General features: G+C 36.2%; 1 protein-coding gene and 1 pseudogene across 3 annotated transcripts in view; one reads left to right on the top strand and one right to left on the bottom strand.

The window, feature by feature from the left end:
* The window catches only part of RPS6KC1 (ribosomal protein S6 kinase C1), a 171,332-nt gene that overhangs the window by 47,402 nt on the left and 105,805 nt on the right, over positions 1-18,125 (top strand). For all 3 annotated transcript variants that reach the window (XM_059412680.1, XM_059412679.1, XM_059412681.1), the window contains one exon: positions 3,951-4,313. In XM_059412680.1, coding sequence (XP_059268663.1) covers positions 3,951-4,313 — 363 coding nt within the window. The remainder of the gene's footprint in view (positions 1-3,950; positions 4,314-18,125) is intronic.
* On the bottom strand, positions 12,695-13,050 carry LOC132026292 (large ribosomal subunit protein eL43-like; annotated as a pseudogene).

The raw sequence follows: 18,125 nt of genomic DNA on the forward strand, positions 1-18,125 counted from the left end.
CACCAGAGAGCAGACAAAAGATCTATAACAGCATTTCCTTTATTTTATGGTTAGCTGTATAAACCAGAACTTATTTTTCTAAGCTTTGTCTATTTGTTTATTAATATCAATGGACCAGGTTATATAAAGCCCCCATTTAAGGAATTAAGTATACATTGGGATATATAAAATATTTGTAGATTATTTAAAAAAATCTCTTTTAAAGTTTATATATTTCTCAGAATGGTGGATAAATAATTTTGTAGGCTGCTGTAAAAGATTTTGATTTTGAAGTGTAGTCTGTACAGTTGAAATGTCAGAGAGTGAAGATTCCCACTAGGTCCAAGGAATCTCATCTCAGATTGTGGATTTAATGAAGTCTTTTGCTTTTAGGGAATAAAATGAGTTCTTTCTGGGCATTCTAAGGATTTGATAAAAAAAAAACCCTGAAAACAGGATATGTTGACAGGGTGCCAAAGTAGTGTCTGAAGCTGATTTGAAACTAGAGTTTAGCTGCCAGTAACATGTTTTTACCCTAACTTATTTTATTTGATATGAAGTAAGCAATTTGAGTCTATAATAAGGGTTGACAAACTATGGCCTCTGGGCCAGATGTGACCTGCCACCTGTTTATATATGACCTACTAGCTAAGAATGGTTTTTACATTTTAAAATGAATGAAAAAATTCAAAAGAATATTATTTTGTGGCATGTGAAAGTTATATAGAATTTAAATTTCAGCGTCCATAAATAAAGTGTTACTGAAACATAGTCATACTTATTTGTTTACGTATTATTTGTGGCTGCTTTTGTATTACAGTAGCAGAGTTGATCAGTTGTGACATCGCTCATACGTCTCACAAAGCCTAAAATACTCACTCTCTAGCCCTCAGAAGGAAAGTTTGCTGATCCCTGATCTAGAGTTGTATAGTCTAACCCACCTTTAAGTTGGCTTTGTGTATGTTCCTGAGGGAAAAATTTTCCTTTCAATATATTTTCTTTCCTGAGAAACTTGAAAGCCAATATTAGGTGGTGAAACAGACCCCAAACTTAATTTTTACCTAGCTCTGTTATCAATCTTATTGAATGATATAGATCAGTGGCTCTCAAAGTATGGTCTTCAGATACCTGGGTATTCTGGAGATCTTTTCAGGGGGTTCCCACGGCAGAAACATTTTATAATAATCTGGGAAATTATTTGCCTTTTTCACTTGTGTTGACATTTGCACTCATGATGCAGAAGCAATGTTAGGTGAAACTGCTCGCCCGAGCTTCAGGCAGGACTAGGACAGACGGTAGCAGGAATCCTTGCATGTACTTGCAGTAATGCCAGTGCTAATTTTGCCTAAGAATACCCTTGATAAAGCAATAAAAAGTATTAATTTTTATCAAATCTCAACCTTTGGGTACATGTCTTTTTGATACTCTGTGTGGCAAAATGGAAGTATGCATCAAACACTTCTGCATTTCTGCATACTGAATTGCTGTGGTTGTCCGGAGAAGCACTTGCTTGAGCCATGAACTAGCTGCTTTGCTCTTGGGATACCATTTTCGCTTGAAAGAGCCATTAACAAACTAATTATTTTAGGCTTGGGTATTTGGTGACTATTTTTTCAAAAGCAAACGAAGTGAGCTGACACTTTAGGGAAAACAACTGACAGTATTTGTTGCCAGTGGCAAAATGGTGAGTTTTCATTTCCAAATTCAAATTTTGGAGAACTTGGTTTTGTTGTTGTTGTTGTTTTTAATCTTTACATCCAGCATGGGGTTCGAAATGACAAACTGTACCGACTGAGCCAGCCAGGTGCCTGAATTTGAAGAACTCATATCTGCTACTTTGAGCTTGACAGTTTCACAGTATATAAAGAAAATATTCTGATGAGATTGATGATGACAGTAACATGTGATGTTGAGGGGAATATTGTGATCATGAAATTTGTCAGTATTTGGAAGAGCAGTTAAATGCAGGGAACCCGTACTTTCAAAATGCCCAGTGTGTGAAGTTACAAACACAGGCATGGATAAAAGAGCCATTTGGTGTGCAAGACAGACCAAGGGATTCAAATGTAACAGAAACAGAAATTTCATTGAGAGGAATTTATATTCTACATGGCAACTAAGCTTTAAGAAACTACCACTTGGCAAATTTTGGTGTAGTATCAAAAAATAATATCTATAAATATTCAAAAAGGCTACTAAAATACTCACCCCATGTTCATTACATATCTGCGTCAGATTTTCCTCAAATCTTTCTACCAAAACAATATGAAAACAGATTGAGTACAGGATCTGGTGAGAATCTAGTTACCTTCTGTTAAAAAGGTTTAAAATAGTGTCACTTTTTTGTTTTGGAGAATATAGTTTTGTGAGTTTTTTTTGGGTAAGATTTTATTTATTTATTCATACATGAGAGAGAGAGAGGGGGCAAGAGCACATGAGCCAGCAGAGGGAGAAGGAGAAGCAAGCTCCCCACTGAGCAGGGAGCCTGGCGTGGAGTTTGATTGATCCCAGGACCCAGAGATCATGACCTGAGCTGACGGGAGATGCTTAACCAACTGAGCCATCAGATGCCCCTAGAATAAATTATTATTATTATTGTTATTTTTAAAGATTTTATTTATTTATCTGAGAGAGAGAGAGAGAACAGGAGCAGTGGGGAGAGGCAGAAGGAGAGGGAGAAGCAGGCACCCCACTGAGCAGGGAGCCTGACATGGGGCTTGATGCCAGGATCCTTGGATCATGACCTGAGCTGAAGATAGATGCTTAACATACTGAGCCACCCAGATGCCCCTAGGATAAATTATTATTTTTTTAAAAATTAAAAAAAAAGATTTTTATTTATTTATTTGACAGACAGATCACAAGTAGGCAGAGAGGCAAGGAGAGAGGAGGAAGCAGGCTCCTTGCGGAGCAGAGAGCCCAATGTGGGGCTCGATCCCAGGACCCTGGGATCATGACCTGAGCTGAAGGCAGAGGCTTTAACCCACTGAGCCACCCATGTGCCCCTAGAATAAATTATTTTTAATAAAAATTATTTTAACATGTAATGGGGTTTAGTGTTTAATTAAAAAAAGTTCAGTTTGTTTAAATATTGAGATTGGTAAATGCATACAGGTATAATCTAAAAAAAAAAGTTCTTTTGAGGCTCTCAATTATTTTAAGAATGTAAAGGGAGATCTAAGACTTCATGTTCATTTACCATAAAGTCAGTTCTATGAAATGGGAGAAAGAATTTTCATTGCTGAATATTTCAATACAATTCATTTTCTTTTGGAAAACTAAGAGGTGAATATATAGACCAAAGATCTCTCCAAAAGAGATTGAATCAAAGATTTCTAAAAATTTAGTCCTTAAAAAATAATAAAAGACCCACGACTAAATGGCATACATTTTCCAGATTTGGATGATTATCTAAAAGCACACCTCTGTGAGGGTACATTGTATAATGGTTAAATAATGATTATATAATTGCTATAATAGTTGTAATTGAATGATAAGTCTATTATGCTTTATATGCATTAACTCTGTTCCTCATTTGAAGTCTTGCATAATAAGTAATATTATTAAGTGACTCACTCTTGGTCACATAGTTAAGTTTTAAGAGCTGAGATCCAAGCACTTGTTTTTGTCTTACCCTGAAGCTCTTATTCTCTTCCTTTGATCATAATGATGGTGTTACAAGATCTTCTGGTATAGGCTCTTCTTTTTGACAACAAGACTAGGTGTAAAGACTTGCCTTCAGTTTTAGTGTGAAAATTAAGGCAAAGGAGATTGGCCTCTAGAGCTTACATTGAGTGGGGAAATGAATGAAGTAAGCAGAAACAAATTGCCAGGCACTGATCTCTATCAGGCAGTGACAGTCTTTCTAATCGACTAGGATACTCTGAACAAATGAATAGTCAGCATAATTTGTATTCTTTTTGGCTGATTCTTAATTTAATAGCTATTTACTGTTGTGCTCATATTTCTAGGTTTCTCCAGTGACAGTGATCTGGTATCTCTTACTGTTGACGCGGATTCTCTTGCTGAGTTAGATGATGGAATGGCTTCCAATCAAAATTCTCCCATTAGAACTTTTGGTCTCAATCTTTCTTCGGATCCTTCAGCACTAGGGGCTGTTGCTTCTGACAGCGAACAGAACAAACCAGAAGAAGAACGGGAAAGTCGCAGCCTCTTTCCTGGCAGTTTAAAATCCAAGCTTGGCAAGAGAGATTATTTGGAGAAAGCAGGAGAATTAATAAAGCTGGCTTTAAAAAAAGAAGAAGAAGATGACTATGAAGCTGCTTCCAATTTTTATAGGAAAGGAGTTGATTTACTCCTAGAAGGTGTTCAAGGTACAATTTTATCTGTATTAATATGTTTTGAATGTTTTTGTATTTATATTTTATATATTTTAATATTTATATATATTTTATATCTAGAAAGAAAAGTGTATATATGAAAATTATACCTTGTGTATAATCCTCTAAAAACAAGACTGAAAATGAGAAATTACTGAAGATTAAATGATCTACATTTTGGAGGAGCCTGGGTGGCTCAGTCACTTAAGCATTTGGCTCTTGATTTTGGCTCAGGTCGTGATTTCAGGGATGTGAAATTGAGCCCCACATCTGGCTTTGTGCTGGGCATGGAGCCTGCTTAGGATTCTCTCTCTCCTTCTCCCCTGCCCCAGCCCCGCTTATGTGTGTTCTCTCCCCTGCCGCCCCCCAAAAGCCTACAGTTGGGTTTATACTTTTAATTACATGAAACTGCTTCACCCTCTACTTGGTTCAGTTAACCAACAAAAGGTTTTAAAAAAATCAAATCTCCATGTCTCTTGTATGAACAGTAATCGTTTTTTTCTGACATGGCTAGTGTTCACCGGCCTTCATCTCTCAGGTACTCACAAAGATTCTTTAGTGCATTTACTCCTTTTTTAAAAAAAGATTTTATTTATTTATTTGATAGAGAGAGAGAGAGACAGACAGACAGACAGACAGTGAGAGGGAACACAAGCAGGAGAGGGAAAAGCAGGCTTCCCGCTGAGCAGGGAGCCTGAGGCAGTGCTCGGCCATGACCTGAGCCAAAGGCAGATGCGCCCCTCGTGCATTTGCTCTTGCTGGCCTGAAGAGAGGAGATGAAATGTAAAGGTTCTTGATATGCCTACTATTCTGTTCTTTGTTAGTTGTCATAAATTTTCAGCTAATTACTGGGGTGTCCTGGGAGCTGATTGTTTCTGAATGTCATAAGTAGGACGTGCCTTTTTTTAAGCATCAGATTTTTGTTTTAGGCATTTGTCTTTTCCTTATGGAAAGAGTGTGAAGCATACCTCAGTTAGTCATGTGACTTTCTGGACACAGTAATCAAAGTTTTGATAGGACCTTCTTCCAGTGGTTTGCTTTCCAGGAAATCGTCATTTTTACTGATGTTCTGTGAACTTTGACTTGTTAGTGCCATTCAAAGGACCATAGTCTCCTGTAGCACTGACACTTTTTTACTACAGTACTTTCCCCCTCACTTTGCTTTGTGTCCTGTCCGGAGTTTTCTTTTTTTTATTAGAGGATGAACTTTCAGTCTTCTAACGTGGTATAAGATGAATATTTGGCTGCATGGACTGAAGAGGGAGTTAATTTTAATGACATGAAACTTTTAATTACATGAAACTGCAGTGGAGTGGTATTTGTGCTTTTTAATCAGAATTTTGACTAATTTTCTGGTTTTTAGCCCTTACTTTGATTTCCACAGCTATGCAGTGCTACCAGTTCCCAAACTTTTGGAGAGATTTACGGTGTCATATAAGTCAGGCAGCTTTCTTGAGCTTCCTAAGTCAATAACCACTCATCCATCTGTTTTCTAGCTTGTAAAATGTTGCTGCAGTCTTCTCTCTTAATCTCTTTGTCCTTTTGGGCTTTTGCCTTAAAAATAATTCTTTTACTGCCCTGTAATGGAGTTTTAAGAGGGAACATTTCTCATGGTTTGACTGAAACGTCATTTTGTTACTCAAGCAGTATCATAGTTAGGGTTTTATGTTTGCCCGTAGAGCGTTCTAGTCTTTAGAGATGTACACATTTTTCTTTGTCTTTTTTTTTTTTTTATTATTTGTCTTAACTCTAATTTTGGATTGGGAATTTAAAATTGGGATGAGCTGCAGTTAGCTCTGATATTTTCCCTTTTCTTTTTAGATAATTTTGTGCTGGAAAATCACTAGTATTTAAGTGACATGGATAATTGGTGTGATATTTTTCTGTTGAAAAATTATTTGCATTTAAACTGAGAGCACTTCATAATGTTACCACTTGATGGCACCAGAAAAATAAAAATCATTGCTTCAAAATGAGAATTATGGATGCATTTCAGCAAATAACTGAATAATGTCATTTAGTTAGTTACTTTGTGATATGATGGTGAATTATTTCTCACTAGGACTTGATACCAAATCTACTAGATCTCTGTCTCAAGGAATGTTATCATTTAAACATGTTTTTCCCATTTAACATATGCTTGTCTTTCTGAAACTACAATATCCATTCCTGACATGGATTGGTTTTTGTTGTTAATGTGCCATCAAATCCAAAAAATTCTACTCAACTAATTGCTTTTAGCATTTTATTGCTTATTTATAACGTGATCAATTTTTTCATACAAACTGCGGGAACCACAATCACAGAATTCTAATTTTTAACCAGTGTGTAAAATAACCTTTGTTTTAGTCCTTATAGCTATGTGTCAAATGTAATGTCAGGGCAGTGTTTTTGGTGCTTTTAAAAGTGTACCAGTCATTGGGACGCCTGGGTGGCTCAGTTGGTTAAGCAGCTGCCTTTGGCTCAGGTCATGATCCCGGCGTCCTGGGATCGAGTCCCACATCGGGCTCCTTGCTCCATGGGGAGCCTGCTTCTCTCTCTGACTCTGCCTGCCACTCTGTCTGCCTGTGCTCGCTCTCGCTCTCGCTCTCTCTCTCTGACTAAATAAATTAAAAAAAAAAAATCTTAAAAAGTGTACCAGTCATCACCTAACAGATGTATGGACATTATTGGTTTAACCCACCCCCCCCAGTTTTATTGAGCTATAATTGACATTAACATAGTACTAAAGGTACAGCATGATTTGATACATGTCTGTATTGCGAAATGATTACCATAATAAGTTTAGTTAATATCCTTCCCCTCACATAGTTACAAATCTTTTTTTTTCCTTGCAGTGGGAACTTTTAAGATCTACTCTTTTATCAACTTTCAAATATATGATACAGTATTTTTAAAACTCAGTAATCTTATAAGTGGAAGTTCATGCCTTTTGACTGCTTTCACCCATTTTACCGACCCCCATCCCTGCCTCTGGTAACCACCAGTCTCTTCTATGAGTTTGGTTCTTTTTAGATTCTCCACATAAATGAGATAATTTAGTATTTGTTGCTCTGTCTAATGTATTTTACTTAGCATAATGACCTCAAGGTCCATTCTTGTGTCTGATGGCAGGATTTCCTTCTTTTTTATGCCTAATAATATTTGTGTGTGTGTGTGTGTGTGTGTACGTACACATATCACATTTTCTTTATCCATTCAATCATTAGTGGATACTTAGGTTGTTTTCATGTCTTGACTGTTGTAAATAATGCTGAAATAAACTAGAGTGCAGGTACCTCTCTCAGATAGTGATTTTGTTTCCTTAAGACTTATACCTAGAAATGGAATTGCTGGACCATAGGGTAGTTCTATTTTTAATTTTTTAAGGAGCCTTGATGCTGTTTTTTTAGTGACTGCACCAATTTATATTCCCAACAATAGTGTATAAGAGCTCTCTTTTTTCCATGTCCTGCCCAGCATTTGTTATCTGTTATCTTTTTTTTTTTTAAAGATCTTATTTATTTATTTGACAGACAGAGATCACGAGTAAGCAGAGAGGCAGGCAGAGAGAGAGGGGGAAGCAGGCTCCCTGCCGAGCAGAGAGCCCGATGCGGGGCTTGATCAGGAACCTGGGATCATGACCTGATCCGAAGGCAGAGGCTTTTTTTTTTCCCTTCATATTTTTAAAAGATTTTATTTATTCATTTGACACACAGAGAGAGAAGCAAGAGAGGGAATACAAGCAGAGGAAGTGGGAGAGGGAGAAGCAGACTTCCTGCTGAGCAGGGAGCCCGATGTGGGGTTACATCCCAGGCCTCTGGGATCATGACCTGAGCTGAAGGTAGATGCTTAACCGACTGAGCCACCCACGTGCCCCAAGGCAGAGGCTTTAACCCACTGAGCCACCCAGGCGTCCCATCTGTTGTCTTTTTGTTGATAGACATTCTGATAGGTGTGAGGTAATATCTAATTGTGGTTTTGATTTGTAGTTCCGTGATCATGAGTGTTGTTAAGTACCTTTTCATGTACTTGTTTGGCATTTTTATATCTGAGAAAATATCTTTTCAGTTCCTTTGCTCATTTTTTAATCAAATTGTTTAGAGGCTTTTTGTTATTAGATTTTGTGTTCTTTATATATTTTGGATATTAACCTCTTGTGAAATATATGATTTGCAGCTATTTTCTCCCAGTTGATAGATTGCCTTTTCATTTCGTTGATGGTTTCCTTTGCTGTGTAAAATGTTTATAGTTCAATGTAGTTCCACTTGTTTATTTTTGCTTTTGATGCCTTTGCTTTTGGTGTCAAATCCAAAAAATCATGCCGAGAAAGCTTACCCCTCCTGTTTTTTCCCCTAGGATTTTGTGGTTTCAGGTCTTATGTTCAGCTCTTTAATTTATTTTGAGTTAATTTTTGTGTGTGGTATGAGATAGGAGTTTACTGTTATTGTTTTGCGTGTAGCTGTTTATTTTTGTTGATATTTTGTTATTTTTGTCAGTACCATTTATTGAAGAGACTTTTCTCCATTTATTTATTTATTTATTTATTTATTTAAAGATTTTATTTATTTGTCAGAGAGAAAGCGAGCACAGGCAGACAGAGTGGAAGGCAGAGTCAGAGGGAGAAGCAGGCTCCCTGTGGAGCAAGGATCCCGATGTGGCACTCAATCCCAGGACACTGGGATCATGACCTGAGCTGAAGGCAGCTGCTTAACCAACAGAACCACCCAGGCGTCCCTTTTCTCCATTTATTGAAGAGACCTAGTATATATGTGTGGTTTTATTTCTGTGCTCTCTGTTTTATACCATTGATCTATGTGTGCAGTACCATACCGGTTTGATTATTGTAGCTTTGTAATATAGTTTGAAATCAGGAAATGTGATGCCTCCAGCTTCATTCATTATTCAGAGGGTTTTTTGGCTATTTGGGGTCCTTTAGGGTTCCATACAAATTTTAGGATTTTTTTTCCTACTTTTTGAAAAATGTCATTGGAATTTTGATAGGGATTGCATTGAATCTATAGATAACATTGGGTATTATGGACATTTTAACAATATTAATTCTTTTAATCCATGAGCATGGAATATTTTTCTGTTTACTTTTGTCTTCAATTTCTCTTATTTATGATTTTTAACGGATTTCATCTGTTATTCTAACAGTTTTTTGGTGGAGTCTTTAGGGTTTTCTATATATAATAGCATGCTATCTGCAAATAGAAACAGTTTTACTTCTTCCTTTCTGATTTGGATGATTTTTGTTTCTTTTTCTTGTCTGATTGCTCTGACAAGGTCTTCTAATACTATGTTGAATCAGGTGGTGAGAATGGGCATCATTGTCTTGTTTCTGATCTTAGAAGAAGCTTTCAGCAAATCACCATTGAGTGTAATGTTGAGTATGATGAATTTATTCTTTAATTTGTGAGGAAACTGGGGGCTTTAGCTTGTGACCTGACTTGACATTTATGAGTAGAAGAGGTGTTTTCTTAGGTGAAGTTTGCTTTAGTCTAGTAAAGCTGTTATTGAAACATCACTATAACCAGTAATACCTCTAATCATTTTTTAATTAACTCTTGCTATGAGAGTGGTTGCCTGTGGGGGAAAAAAGAAAATAGAATTGTTATCTGTGACCTTGGTTTGGTTTGATAATACTTTATAATAAAATCATTACTTCTGGATATCTGATAATCCAGAGAAAATGATTTTTCAGAGCTTAAGTAGGGATGCTTTTTACAGGGCTCTTATGATTTGGCAAATTTTGTTATTCTAAATACTAACTATTCATTCTAACTAAACTATTCATCCTAAAGGAGTTTATCTGGGTTGTTTGTAGATCTGATAAAGATGGCTTGATGTTTTTCTTACTTAACTGGTGTTTGCACAGCTGAGACTAGAGGCAGAACACAATAGCAGCAGTTCTATTTGCCCATCCTGCAGAGAAGAAGCATACCCTGATAGTGGTAACTTTGAATTCTCCTTTTGAACCTGACACCTCACTTGTTTCCTTAATCTAGGAATGGCTCTTGAAATTGAGGTACCTTCTGTTCTTTTACGTCATCAGGTCTCTATGTATTTAAGACAGAAAATCCAAAAATCAAGATTGAAGGAATCAACTTGAATCTTTGAAGAGAATGTTTCCAATACATATCCTTTCACTTCTCTCTTTCTTATATATTTCTGCAATGGCCTGATATGATTAATCTGCATTCGTGGTGTGGGTTTATTAGAATATTTGTGAGAATTTAGAGGGGCAAATGGGTGACTTAAAGGTATTAATAAAATATTTAAGTAACATTGATTTATTGTCTATTATATGTCTGTCACTGTACAGGGGTTTTTGTTAACATTACATTTAACCCTCAGAACTAACCTATAATCTGAGCTATGGCTGGTCATACTGGGCTTTGTCTAAGGACACTGAAATTTAGAGGGTGCAAACATTTAATGTAATGAATCTAGAAGCTTGGCACCTAGTTAGCAAGAATAATTATTTAAAACAGGAAGCTACCAGATGGCGAGCATTGTTAGTAACACCCATCTGTGGGCTACATTATGAATGACAGAGTTGATTGGAGAACTGGTTTTGTTTAGTTTGTTCTAGGTGCCAAAATTTCTGGTTTATTGTGTTTGTAAGGTAGATACTATAGTCCCCATTTTATAGGTAGAGAAAACTAAGACTTGTATAAAGTAAACAATTTGGTCCACAACACAAGCCACTAAGAGTTTTGGCTAAGATTTAAATCTGGATCTTTCTTGAGTTCAAGTCTTGTCTTGTTTCCACTGTGCCTATGTTACTTATACATTTCTTCACTAATCAGAGTAGCTTTTAAAATGAGGAAGAAACTAGTCTTCAGAGAGTATCAATATTTTTAAACTTTATTTTGATAATCATTCTTTTCCCTCCCATTTGTTTTATTTGCTCATTCAGCCGTCTGTCCATTCAGTTGAGCTTTCAACAAGCTTTTGTTAGTAGTATGTACTAGGTATTGTGACAGTGATTATAGAATGGTTTTTAAATAAAAATACAGAATTGAATGATGACCCTTCAAAATAAGATCTGCTCTGTTTCTGTTTAAATCTTCTGCATACATTATAAATCTCACATTGAAAAACATTCCTGAATGTTGTTGATAACCTGAGTTTTCTTTGATTGTCTTGATATTTTTGACCAGTGAGACTATTTCTGATGTTACTACTCAGCTAAGAAATGCAGACAGTTTTCTGCAGTTTTCATCCTAGTAGATGGTATAATGAGCAATACAAAGCCATTTTTCTTAGTTTACACCATCCTTGTCCTAGGAGATGTCCAGACTTACTTTTAAAACGGTGACTTTGTATGTTGAGGTACCACATCATTCTGGGTCTCTTACTGGGTCTTAACTATTTTTTTCCCCTTTCCACAATGAGGAATAGAATTCCTGGGGAGACCACAAACCCACATATATTTCTAGGTTTCTTTGAGTCACTTAGATTAGCTTAAAATTGTAGGGTTGGTTCTAGAATGTGTCCAGGCTCTATGAATATGGTGTTTGTGTGCATTCATAATGATATATACTCAAGTATTGTAAAAGGTAATTTGGGTTATTGATTTATTGCTTTGAATAAAAATGACTCAAGTATTAAGAAACCCAAGTATAACCTTGTTTGATTTAGAATGAATATATGGATGAATAGAATGAATGGATATATGGGAATATGTGGGAAAGGTAGTAGTAAATTTATGTTTGATAAAGGGAAGCAAGTCACCTGATTTCTTATTGCTGAATTTCAGAAGTAAAAATGTATAACTTTAAAAATAAAAATTTATTTGAATTGTTTATTGTGTTTGTTAACTTTGAAGACATTATGAAAATATTGTCCAGCCCATTTACCTTTAGGGACTGCCCACTTCACTACAAAGTATGATATAGTGTGAGTCTAGCAACACCAAAAGCTGTAGTCTCATTTTATTTGTTTATTTTTTAAAGATTTTATTTATTTTGAGAGAGAGAGGAAGGGAGAGCATGAGCAGGCGGAGGGACAGAGGGAATCGCCGACTCCCCGCTGAGTGGGAAGCCCAAGACAGGGCTCCATCTAGTATTCCCGGATCTTGACCAGAGCTGTCAGCAGTTGCTTAACCAACTAAGCTGCCCAGGTGCTCCCAAAATCTGTAATTTTAATAGGCAGTGGTGGTGTAATCATATTGTCTTCTAATGTATTAGCTTCTATCTGTTTTGATTTATGATCCTCTTTGAGAAGTTTGTTCTTTTTCAATATTATTTTGATTTTTTCGGTCCCCTTACAACTCTATAAAAATTGAAAATCACCTTTTATTTATTTATTTTCAATAAAAATTAGAAGGAATTTTAGTTTCCAAGTCTTTTGAGAAAGCATAATTAATGTAGCCCAAATCAGAAGCTCTAACTAATCAATTTATCAACAACCCAAAGAAATTTTGTTACATAAATTAACCCATTTCTTATAGTATAGCAATGTTTCAGATGGTAGAACTTCTGTTGGTCTTTCAGCTCCTCAGTCTTCTGATGCAAACTTTGCTGTGATGGCAGAAGTGGTGCTCTAGGTCCATGCACCACTGGGTACTGTTTTTATGGAGGAGCCCCACAGCTCGTCATTTCATCTTAGTATTGCCACAGAAGGAGCACGTGTACTTGGCATGCTGGCTTATTTCAATCTTCTTTACCATTTTCCTGAGGGAGGAACCATAATGGGTCCTGTATTTACCCAAGATTCTTACCTTCTTGGTGCATTTAGACATGTCTGTGCAAACTACATCTAAGCCCAAGGAGAGCTGAAAAATCACCTTTTAAAAAAAGAGCTATAGTTGGTATTTTCTTTATTAATATTTTTCTTTTTCTTTTAGAAAGTCAGTTTTTCTGTTTCTGCAAAAAAGGCTGTTAGAATTTTGATAGAGATTGCATTAGATTTGTAAATAAATTTGGGAAGTATTGTCATCTTAAAAATGTCTTTTAATCCATGAACATAGGATGTCTTTCCATTTATTTAGATCATCTTTAATTTCCTTCAGCAGTGTTATGTAATTTTCAATGTATGCCTTTTACCTCCTTAATTAAATCTGCTTCTAGGTATTTATTCTTTTGATTATTATTATAATTAGAATTGCTTCATTAATTTTCTTTTTGGATTGTTCATTCCTGGTGTGTAAAAACACTGATTTTTGTGTTTTTATCTTTGTATGTGGCAACTTGCTGAATTCATTTATTAACTGTAGTAGTTTTTTGGCGGATTCTTTGAGATTTCTGTAAGATTATGTTTTCTGTGAATAGATGTAGTTTTACTTCTTTCTTTTCAATTTGAATGCCTTTTGATCTCTTTTGCTTGCATAATACTCTGGTTTGGACTTCCATCGAAATGTTTAATAGCTCCAGGAAAGACCTGGGTCACAGGCCTTCACCTTGTTTTTCAGGTTACTTACTCATCCCTGCAAAGGAGATGAGGCATCTTGGCTCATTCTGGAATTGAGGGAGAAAGGTTTCCATCTTTTATCATTGAGTATGTATGATATATATTTTTTAAAAGATGTATTTATTTGAGAGAGAAAGAGAGAGCCTGAATGGGGGGAGGAGCAAAAAAGAGAGGGAGAGAGAATCGCAAGCAGGGCATGGAGCTCCATCTCATGACCCTGAGATCATGACCTGCACTGAAACCAAGGGTCTGATGCTTAACTGACCGAGCTACCCAGGCGCCCCTCCATTGAGTATGATATGATGTTAGTTGTTAGTTTTTCATAGATGCCCTGTATCATGTTGAAGAAGTTTCTGTCTATTCCTAGTTTTCTGCATGGTTTTATTATGAAAGAGTGTTAAATGCTTTTTCCTTCTTCAGTTGAAATGTTTATGTGTCCCCACCTTCATTCTGTTAATATGGTATATCACATTGATTTTCTTTACATTGAGCCACCTTTGCATTCCTGGAACAAATCCCACATGCCAGAGAGATTTTTATCTTATAGTTAAACCTAATTATGCTTTAATTAACTCTTGACTATTTGGTTCATCACTGTAATATAGTTGGAAAAGATGGGGTGCTCATTGAAGTAGGAACCCGCTTGTCCATCTTAATCTGTAAATTGCAATTTTACTTTTCAAAGAGCAGTACAAAACAAATTCAGAATTTTTTTAATGAAAGCTTTCCATAGCCATTTTTGTTTTAAAGATTTTATTTGTTTATTTGAGAGAGAGAAAAAGTGCAGAGGGAGAAACAGACACCTCACTGAGCAGGGAGCCCAATGCAGGTCTTGATCCCAGGACCCTGGGATCATGACCTGAGTGGAAGATAGATGCCTAACCAACTGAGCCACCCAGGTGCCCTGCCTTTTCTGTTTTAAAATAAAACATGTGCTCTTCATTATAATTCAGTAAATTGTAATTCAATAAGTTGCCTCAGTTGAGGAATTATTAGATCTTAGCTGTTTTGAAACTTGCTAGAAGAAAGCATTTTAAGACAGTAAAACTCAGATTTTAAAAATAGAGTTTTGAAAGTAATTATATGTCATCTACTCTGTTTTCCCGTCCCCATCAATACCCTGCCTTTTTTTTTTTTTTTTTTTCCTTTAATTATCTAGGAAGTGTCTGTAACAGGAAAAGCACCACTAAGTGCAGTGCTCTCAGAAGAAACGATATGGATTCAGGGAGAAGGTACTATAGACTGAATGTGACTTCCAAAATTCATATTGAAAAGTAATCCCTAGTGTGATGGTGGGTATATTTGGAGGTGGGGCCTTTGGGAGATGATTAGGCCTTGAGGCTTCTGCCTTCATGAATGGGATTAGTGGCCATTAAAGACCTCAGAGATCTCCTTTGTTCCTTTCACCATGTGAGGGCACAGTGAGACTAGCCATCCATGAATGAGGAAGCCAGCACCAGATTGCTCTTGGCCTTTGAGCCTCTGGAACTGTGAGAAATAAATTTCTGTTTATAAGTTTCATGGTATTCTGTTCTTGCAGCCAGAATGGACTAAGAAAAGACTTTAGATTCTCTGGTTGTGATGTTCACAGATGAAGAGAGAGTTGCTTTTTAAATTATCCTCTACTCAGATCAGTCCTTTCAAATTTTGTGTTATACTGGACTCTTTCAGTTACGCGTTAACAGAACCAACTCAAAGAAGCTCATATAGAAAGTGTTTTAGCCCACATGAATGAGTAGTTACATATGGCTAGATTCGGGTGTTTAAGAAGTGTCACATAGTTTCTATGCCTGTTTGCTTATTTTTATACACGGCCTTTTCTTTCAGTCCCCTTTCTATGATTTGCATTTATTTCCAGGTGGTGTGAAAGATAACCCCCAGCAACTATAGGTTTATAGAGGCTTTTTCCTCTGAGTTCTAGAGGAAGAGGGTGTTTTCCCCCTAGCTCCTGTAAAAGCATGGGTCACATTCCTTCACCTTGTTTTTCTAGCAGGGGAATAACCTAATTAGGTATAGGTTATTTACTCATCTCTCCAGAGGTGGGCAGAACTATCCCTAATGAACCACATGGACTGATCAGCATAGCTATAGTTTGAGGGGAGTGGACCAAAATGAGAAAGGATTATTAGGCAGAAACAAAACAGAATTAAAATGTCATCCTCTGCTCACCCTTCCTAACCCCTCACAGACCCTTAATGTGCTTTCTCCCCCTGCCATGGTTTATATGTTTTCTCATGTATGTTCCCTGGATTTAGATGCTGTAGGGAACAAGCATATCTATTTTGTTTTTCTTTTAATTGAATATGCAGGAAAGTACATATTGTAACTATACAGCTTGATACATTTTCAAATGTGGAGCACACTTACCTTACTGGTCCTTGGATTAACAAGTAGAACTTGGCCAGCGCTCTTGAAGCTTCATTCTTTTCCTTCCCAATTAATGCCTCTCCGAAGGTAATTGCTGTCCCGATCTCTAACAGCACTCTGATGGCAAGAGTTCTGCCTTTTGTATTCTTATTTCTTGTGAGCATATGGTTCCAGTTTATGTCCTCTTCTGTCTGTTCACCCCTCTTCTGTGCACTTTCTTTTATGGATGAGGATAGGGGAGTGGTTGGTGTTTCTCCTTTGCTTTATAGGCTCCTTACCTTTCTCCTTTCGTTTCTATTACTCTCTGCACCCCTTTCCTGTTACCTCCTACCCTTTTCTATATAAGGTCTCTTTCTTCCCCGGAAGGAAAGCTTTACCAACGCTCTCATGTTTGGTTATACTCACACTCAACTCTTCGTTATTATTTATAGCCTGTGTTTTCAAACTACCAAGTCCCAGTTTATGTTTTATATTTTGGTATTTAATTGGACTTTCTGTTTCTGGGGGTGTTTATGTTTTGTTTTGTTTCTCTTGCGTTCTTTAAGCCCTGTGTATCCCATATACTTTTTAAGGGCTCTGCTGTTAGCTCTTTCTCCCCTGGTTTCTACCTTCACAGGCCTGCAATAGTGGGGCCCTTGGAACTCTGTTGTAATTTGGTTTATTTCTCTATTTACAGATGGTATGAAGGTTATGGTATTCTTAGCAATGCTCAAGGTGTGGGCCATTTGTGATTGTCTTTATTCCCCCAGTTTTTCATTTGTTTTGTTTTCTGGTTTTTGAAAGACGATGTGGGGAGATTTGAAATTGGGTGGCTGTCATTAGCCTCCAGATTTGAGATTCCACACCTACTGTTTTTTTGAATATTCAGTAGTCTTTGCACTCTTGAAATAAACCTACTTGATTGCAACGTATCTTTTTATATATATTACTGGACTTGATTGCTAAGATTTATGTGTGTGTTTTTATTTTTCATAGTTATTGTCTTATCTATATATACATGTATATCCCCTCCACACACATATAACAAACGTATTTATTGAATTAAAAGTAAATATGGACATCATGGCTTTGACCCTTATGTAATAAACATTTCCAGAAAATAAGGTCATTCTTTTACAGATCCATAATGTAGGTATCGTAGTTAACAAATTTAAGAACAAGTCTAGGAAAAGGGTTTTAAGACTGGGTTTAATTTCTTTACTCGATATCCAACTGTTAAAACTGTATATATTTCTTCTTTTATCAACTTAGTGGTAATTTGTATTTTTCAAAGAATTTGTTTCATACCAATGGTCAAATTAATTTTTTTCTCTGCTCCTGTGCTTTATTATTCTTACTGAGATAAAATTGGCATATAACATTATTTTGGTTTTAGGTATACAACATAATGATTTGATATATTTATATATTGCAAAATGACCACAGTAAGTCTTGTTAACATCTGTCACCATACAATTACAAATTTTTTTCTTTGCGATCAGAACTTTTAAGATACATTCTCTACACAACTTTCAAATACACAATACAGTATTATTAACTACTGATACTATGTTGTATATTATAGCCCTTGGATTTATTTAGTTTATAACTGGATGTAGTTTGTACTTTCTGACCCCCTTCATGCTTATTTGCCATGCCCTTGCCTCTGGCAGTGACAAGTATGTTCTCTGTGGCTGTGAGCGGGTTTTTATTTTTTTTAATAGATTGTAAATATAAGTGAGATCACACAGTTTTTGTCTTTTTCTGTCTAACTTATTTCACTTAGCATAATGCCTTCAAGTTTCATCTGTATTGTTGAAAATGGCAGGATTCCCTTCTTTTTTATAGCTGTGTGTGTGTGTGTGTGTACCACATTTTCTTTATTCATTCATCCATTGATGGACACTTTGGTCGTTTCTATTTTTTGCTGTGGTAAATAATGCTACAGTGAACATGGGGTTGCAGATATTTTTTTAAGTGTTTTCGTTTTCTCTGAATAAATACCTGGAAGTGGAATTGCTGGAACATACAGTAGTTCTATTTTTAATTTTTTGAAGCACC

Source organism: Mustela nigripes, chromosome 10, assembly GCF_022355385.1.
Source record: "Mustela nigripes isolate SB6536 chromosome 10, MUSNIG.SB6536, whole genome shotgun sequence".
NCBI lineage: Eukaryota > Metazoa > Chordata > Mammalia > Carnivora > Mustelidae > Mustela > Mustela nigripes.